This window comes from Corvus hawaiiensis, chromosome 15 (assembly GCF_020740725.1).
Source record: "Corvus hawaiiensis isolate bCorHaw1 chromosome 15, bCorHaw1.pri.cur, whole genome shotgun sequence".
Classification (NCBI taxonomy): Eukaryota; Metazoa; Chordata; class Aves; order Passeriformes; family Corvidae; genus Corvus; species Corvus hawaiiensis.
This window is the reverse complement of record NC_063227.1, coordinates 16,509,533-16,516,693: the sequence shown is the minus strand read 5'-3', so window position 1 is coordinate 16,516,693 and position 7,161 is coordinate 16,509,533. Positions and strand designations below refer to the sequence as shown.

General features: G+C 52.7%; 1 protein-coding gene across 5 annotated transcripts in view; it reads left to right on the top strand.

Annotated features, from left to right (window-relative positions):
- The window catches only part of LOC125333655 (rho GTPase-activating protein 7-like), a 59,753-nt gene continuing 52,592 nt past the window's right edge, over nt 1–7,161 (top strand). For 2 of the 5 annotated variants that reach the window (XM_048319725.1, XM_048319727.1), the window contains exon 1: nt 2–277. In XM_048319725.1, coding sequence (XP_048175682.1) covers nt 157–277 — 121 coding nt within the window. In that variant the 5' untranslated portion in view covers nt 2–156. Of the gene's footprint in view, nt 278–4,358; nt 4,531–7,161 lie in introns of those variants that run through there. The other 3 variants (XM_048319733.1, XM_048319730.1, XM_048319726.1) reach the window with 2 other exon arrangements.

The window sequence follows — 7,161 nt, the reverse complement described above, 5'->3', positions numbered from 1 at the left end:
CTTCCTGCTCCTGCCAGAGCGATGTTCAGGAGTTACCTGCAGGCTTCTCCTGGGCAGAAGCTTTTCCAGTCCAGCTTAAGAGGCAGGAACTGAGAGAATGGATTTGCTTTGGTCCTGACCTGTGGCTCCTGTGCGAGGGCTGGGGTGCGGGTGAGGATGAGGATGGCGGCGCTGGGCAGGCCCCACCTCAGGAGGTGCCTCAGCGACCACCCCGGGGGCTCCACCAGCTGGGCCTGGGACGGCTTCTGGAGAACAGCCAGGGAAAAACGCCTCGCAGGTCAGTCCAAGGGCAGCTGCAATCCCACACTGGTGTGATTCAAGCATCAGGGCTACGGCCTTGATCAAGGAAGGAAAATACCTTTACTTTTTTTGGCGCTCCTTTAACGCTGCTGCATTTTCTGTCGCACCACAGAGCTGCCTTTGCCCAGGCTGCTTTTTCACTGGTGGGACCAAGTGGGTGTTTTGAGCTGATGATTTGTATGTAGAGCTGCGAATATTCAGATTTATATAGAACGGAATTTTATACTTCTTCTTTAGCTGGAGTTTTATAGACACTTTAAAACATGACAGTGTCAGTCAGCCACACAGTGCCCAACAACCTCTTCTCAAGGCACCTAAGTCACTTTTAAAGCTTCATTTTTGCTGCTTACAGAAACCCATGAACTTGAACCTGCGTGATTTTTCAGGAAGCCTTTCTAGGGTGTCAGAAATAATACTTCTCTCTGTCCAAACACCTTCCCACAAGCATTGCACCCTGAGCTCTCCAGCTGTGTATTAGCATGTGCAGAGGTGAGCAGAGCAGACCCTGGGGCTGCATGGGGATGGTGATGGGCTGGGGGGTGGCAGATGTGGGGCTGTGCAGGGACCCCATGGTGAGCACTGGGCGCAGGGCCTGAGCTCTTCCTCCTCTTGGGTGCATGGTGCCCAGCAGGGATCTGGCAGCATCCCAGCCAGGGCAAGAGTAATAACTGCTCCAGTTACTGAAAATGGCTTTCTACATTCTTTTTCTTTCAAGCAGCTGGGTGGGCTGTGCATAGCTCTTTCCACCTGGGGCTTGTGTTCATCTCACGGAGACAGGAGGTTTTGTAGCAGCATTTTGACTCTGGCCATCTGGGTGTCCCTCTCCACATCCCTGAGAGAGTGTTCAAAATGAGTAAAGGTATTTGTCTTTTCCCTGAGCCCACATGCACTTCACTTGTCATAAGCAGATCTTTCAGAGGAGCCAAGGGGCTGGATTGTTATTGTAAACATCCCTGTTCCTCTGTCAAAGCAAGAGCCAAGTTACCCTTTGGGCTGAGGTTGTCTTTCAGTTCACAACTAGCAAGGAGCAAAGAGGCTGTCAGATTAACTGGGGACTTTCAGTGGGGGAACAGGACATTGGGAATTGCTTTTGTGTACAAGATCTATGAGTTTTGTGCCTCCAAGGTCCTCAAACCACTTTGAAAATCCTAGATTTAATTCAAGTGTGCTGGTTATGCCTCGGGGCTTTTGTGCTGGGCTGAAGAGCAGCACCAAACCCAGTCACTGCTGGCAGCTGTGGAGCCCATGCCACCAGACCAGCACTACAATCCACTGGAAGCAGTGGGGGTTTCATCACATACTGGGACAGGATGTGTTGGTCAGGAGGAGTATCAGGCATGGCTGTTACTGAGGAGCTGAGTAACACAAGTTCTGCCAGGTGGATGGTCTCTTTCTCCAGCAAAACAACAGCCAGAGCTGAAGTTGCAGCTCTTCCCTCCAGGTGGTGTGAATAAGGCTCAGCACCATCAGGGAGCCTTTTGGGCTGGGCTGTGAGAAAGCAGTGCGGACATATCTTCATAAGTACAAGGGACAGAGTAGTGGCTGGTTTTTGCCACCCTGCACCAGGTGCAAGAGCTGTAATATGGCTGCTTCTTGGTTTGCCACGGACTCTGTGAGGTGACAGCACACCCAGTTGCTGGTATGATTTGTGTGCACCAACTCCAGGTGACTTCCCGGAGGAGCTGGCAAAGGTTGGCTACTTTTTCAACAACTGATCCCATTGCTCCTGGACTGCTGTCCTCAGCTCAAACATCACGGTTCAGGAAAGAAACTGGTAAAGTGGATAATGCTTCCACTGCAGACTGCATAATAGATCCAGCTGCTGGGTCTCTGTGATTCCTTCTGGCCACGTGGTGTCCAGCAATGACAGAGGAGAGCAGTAGGAGCCTGTAGTGCTTCTGCACTGGGCTGCAACTTGGGTGGGTGCTGAAATTCTCAGCACTTGAAGGAGCCCCAGAAGAAGGGCTTTAAAATATACTAAATTTTTATTAAAGGAAATTTATCAAGTGCTTATTAAAGGAAAGACAAAATGGTCATGTTTTCCTGGTGCTCCTTCTGGTTCTCTTTCCATCTCTGAAGCAATCATTTGCCCTGGCCAACCACCTCCACATTGCTGCCCAGATGGCTGCCAGCTGCCTCACTGCCTGCATGGCTTGTGCTTGCTTGCTGCAAGCTGCACACAAATGTACTGCTCTGCCTTTGTAAACAGGCTAAAAATACCGCGGTGCTGCTCCTCAGAGGGCCCGGGAGTTCAGAGAGGCTGGGAAGGAAGCTGGGGTCAGGCAGCCTCCGGGGAGCGGGCGTCACATGGAGGCACAGAGCCACAGGATGGTTCCCTCTGGCGCTGCACGAGTGGGGGCTGGCTGGAAAGGGAGGTGGCATATCAGCCACAGCACTGGCGTCCTGCTGCCCTGGCCCTGCTGAGCCAGCGGTGCCAGGTCTCCTCAGATCAGTGTTCATGGTGTGCAAGTGCACGAGATGTGACAAAGGCCCAGGGCTTTGTGCTCCCCTTTTGAAGAGGAATTCTTGTCTTTTCTGTACAACAATTGCATGTGCTGGGTTTGGGGGTGCAGGTCCTGCAGAGTGCTGGCTTCTCCAGGCACTGCCATCCCGGTCAGCTGGGGTGACACCGTCTGCTGGGCCTCTTTGCTGAGGGTGCCCTGTGTGAGGCTTGTGTCTCTATATCCTCTGGGAAAGGAAGTCAGAAAAGCCTATTCCTTCAGACATCCTATTTCAGAAGGCATCAGAAGCTAATTTCTGTTCTCACCACACCCATGTACCTCGTTAAGGGATGTGACTATCCTAACCACACCCTGGTGAGAGCCACCATGACCCAAGTCTGAATGTCCCCCTCCAATGACACAGAAGCGTGTTCCAACCAGAAATCTCATCGAGGTACCAAAATTTCAGTTTGATTCATATGTTTTGTAGGCATTAAGACCTGGAATATTCTTATGTTTTGCTTCATTAATGTTTAACCTTGTTAGCTGGTGTGAGGCTGTGTGGCATAGAGTGAGTCTGCAAAGAGCACCAGTGCCCTGTCAGGAGTCCTCTGTGTGCTGTGAGTGCTGAAAACACAGACCAGGGCTCAGCACTGATCTTGTAGCAACGACAGCTGTGGTCTCTGCTATGGTCTAGGCAGTTGTACCCTATCTGCCTTCTCCATCCCCATCTCTCAGCTGTAATGTAGAGATGTGTATGGGAGCTGTGGCAGTGGGAGCCAGGGCTGGGCTGTGGGAGCTGCCTGGTGCTGGGCAGTTCAGTCACAGACAAAGAGGGAATTGGTTCAGAGCTGAGTGAGTTCATGTGATGGGCAATAAACACGTTAAGGCCCAAACACACCACTAGCATCCTCTACCTGCCTACAACCCAAGGGAACTCCAAGCCACTGAGCGCTTGGGTGAGCTGGCATGAAGGTGGGTGCTGCCTTCTATGCACCCCCTGCCTGGTGTGGCAGGGCCCAGCCACATCCCCCTACGGACTGTTCACTGCGAGGGAAATTCAAACCATGCTCAGCTGCCTCTTCTCCAGACAGAATGAATTCCATAGCGACATTGTTTTAAAGAAAACAACATTTGCTGTGCAAAAGCGTTTCAGTCTCAAACAGTTCTGGTGCAAAAGCACTGGATTTCACATGCTTTTCCCATCGCCTCTGGCAAAAGTGCAGCAGGGTCAGGGTGGTGTCCGCATTGTAGCACTCAGCAGTGTGCTTTGCACTGAGCTCACTCTGCTGGGCCGTGCTCCAGCTCATCGAGGATTTCTCCCTGATGTAACCGTAGTGCTTCGAGTACCTCTGTGGGCTCCATTCCTCTCCATCCTGCAGCAGATTTAAACTGTGTGTATCCTGTATTTATCCTGCCAGTATTCCTTGGTGGGACCCATGCCACCCACACCTTTGGCACTGCCAAACACAATCCCTGTGGCAGGCTCAGCTGCAGATGCTGATGTGAGATGGCTGTCGACGAGGCTGCTGCTGAATACCGAGGGGGAGAGAAAGGAAGCGGCATGTCAGAGCCCCGCCGGGATGCGCAGAGCGGCTGGAAGGAGCTGTGACCGAGCTGCTCTTTCCCAGGGAGGATTCTCCACCCCGTCCTGGGTGGGATCTCAGCCGTCCTGCTTAAAGCCGAGCAGATGGGGTTGGTTGCTTGCAGGACTTGCTTGCTTGCGGGGACACAGGAGTAACTTCTGCACAGGGCAGTGACCCGCTGCAGTTCCATCTCCCCATGGAAGGTAGGAGGAGGTTTGTTTTCTTTCCTTGGTTACTGTATTTCTTTAAGGTTTTTAAACCAGCAATTAAATTATAATGCAATTAGCCAGAAAACAAGGCATGAACTGGGGAGGGACAGCAAAGGTGTGGGTCTGGCTGTTCCCTCCTGGGATGTGCTGCTTCCATTTGGGCTCACTTAACAGAAAACAGAAAAGTTTTTCCGTGATATATTATGTTTAGAATTTGGAAGAAAAAAATTAGTTACTAGAAATTTTGAGATCCAACACTTCAGCATCTGCAAGTCCCGCAGTGGGCATTCAGTGGTACAGCACAGCTGTCCCTGGAGAGAGGCAGTGTGGCAGAAGGTCCCTGCCTGGCCGAGGTTTGTCCTCTCGAGGGGAGCAGCCACCCCTCCTGCTGCCCCCCAACTGGCTCCAGCCCTGCTGCTCCCCAGGGATCAGCAGGACCCTTAGTGCTCCCACAGGAGTCTTGTCCCTGCAGTGTGGGCACAGCCAGGGCAGGGAACGGCTTTCCCATAGAGACCGAGTGGGGTGGCAGAGCTGGGAAAACAGCAGTAGTGGGGACACTCTCTGTGGGACAGCATGTCAGACCTCCAGCATCAGAGGAGGTCACCCTGAGCAATAATGCCTTTTCCTGAAAAGCAATAGCAAAAGTGATCTGTTTTCTGAGAGGAAAGAAGGCGAGACGGGCCTTTGAGGGGTGTGCCTGAGCCTGCAGCAGTGTGTGGCTGCCTGTCACCCAGCATGAGCAGGGGCTGGAGAGGGCAGTGCTGATGCTCCAGGCCTCTGGGCTCAGTTGTGCTCCCACGTCCTACTCGTGTCCCCCAGGGTGGTTTCTGGCTCAGCTGGCTCAGCCCCTCGGTTCCTCTCTTGCCTTGCTCTGCTGCGCCCAGGTCCCTTTGCCAGGGCTGGAGTTCCTTGACAGCACCCCTCAGCCCATGGGAGCTGGAGCCCCATGCTGGGGCAGTCCTGGCATTTCTCTGGCCATCAGTTGGCCAGCCCCAGCTCCTGCCTTTGCCAAAGGTTTGCTTTGTAATGCCAAAACAATCCTACAGCAACTCCAACAGCTCTGTAGGAGGGTATTAAGCATCTGCATGTCAGAAGGTGGCCTTTATTTTATTGCTTCATGTAAAACACTGTCTATTCTCTGGGCAGGAGAGGCAAGGGTTGCAGTGAATGTTTTCAGAAACGGAATTAGTGTCATGTTGTCCCTTCCCAGCGATGCTCCCCTGTCAGACAGACCCTGGGGCCGTGGCTGCCCAGCCTCACCAGCAGCTCTGTTCTCACATGGATCTTGGAGGACTGTTTGCCAGGACCACAACTGGGAATAGTACTGCATTTCTTGTCCTTTGCCTCTCTATAAAATAAATCAAGCTGAGTTTTCAAACCTCTGTTTGCTGATGCTCCCTGGCCAAGTTTCGAGTCAATTTATTTCTCATTGCTCTGCGTCACCCTGGCAATGCGCCGAGCACGAGAACTGGGGAGAAACACAATTAGTTTGCTGCATTTCAGGCCAGGGGTGAACATCCATCTGTTGGTACACACAGGTCTCCCAGGCAGTAGTAAAGGTGTACTTTTTAAGGTAGAAAATTACTTGTGTTTTGGAAATTAATAAATTGTTGACGTAAGCTAAGAGTCATGAGACAGGAATGGGTTGTGTTGCCAGGTATTCACCATAAGAGCATTATGCCCTGGAGTGCTGATGCAATGACCACTGTGGGAAGTGACCAGAGGGGTGCTGGCTGGAGGGCAGGAGGGGTCAAGCCCCAGGGAAGGACCCTCCTTTACCCATGCCTGCTGTGCCTCGGGGGCACTGGGCAGGGAGAAGCCACCATGCTCCTGCTCTCCTGTGGGCCCATTCCCTGGTGACAGCTACTGGCAGAGCCAGTAGGAATGCCAGGCATGAAACCCAGCCTGACGTGGGCAGCAGGACCACCCAGGTCCCAGCAGTACCCACGGGCTGTGCAGTGGTGAGGAAACTGCTGGGGTGCAGCAGAGGGTCAGTGGGGCTGCTGGGGCCAGCCCTTCTGGCTGGCAGCAAGGGTCCCCCCCCGTCCCCAGCTCTCACCCTGTGGTCAGAGAGCTGTTAAGAAAGGGGGGAGGTGTTTCTGGGAGTGTTTTTGTGTGGATTGCTGTTCTTTTTGGCATAAATTTGCTGTTCCAGCTTCTGAGTTCACCATTTCCAGGGTTCACACTTCCAGGGTTAACGTTATCTGACACCTGCCAAAAACCTGGCCCTCCAAAAAATCTGACACTTGCCAAAAAATGGTCCAGCAAGCGTTGTGCAGCATGGGGCTGAGCACACACACTGCCTGCTGTTCCCATCCCTCCTCCACCTCATCCTGCTTCCTTCAGTGCTCCTGGGAAAAGGCAGGACCTGGAGCTGTTGGAAGGAATGCTTGTGTGGGAAGGGAACTTGGCTTCTCTGGTGAATAAATCATATAGAATACGTAACCATTTTGTGCATTAAACAAAACTTTATGAAAGGCAGATACAAAGGAGAGGCCCTGCTGACAGCTCGGGGGGTTTCACTGTGGTGGCTGACATCTCCTGGCACTGGAGCCTGGGCACCACTTGTGGGTCTCAGCCTGCTTCAGAGACCCAAAGTACCTGAAGCAGGGTGGGTGCTGCCCA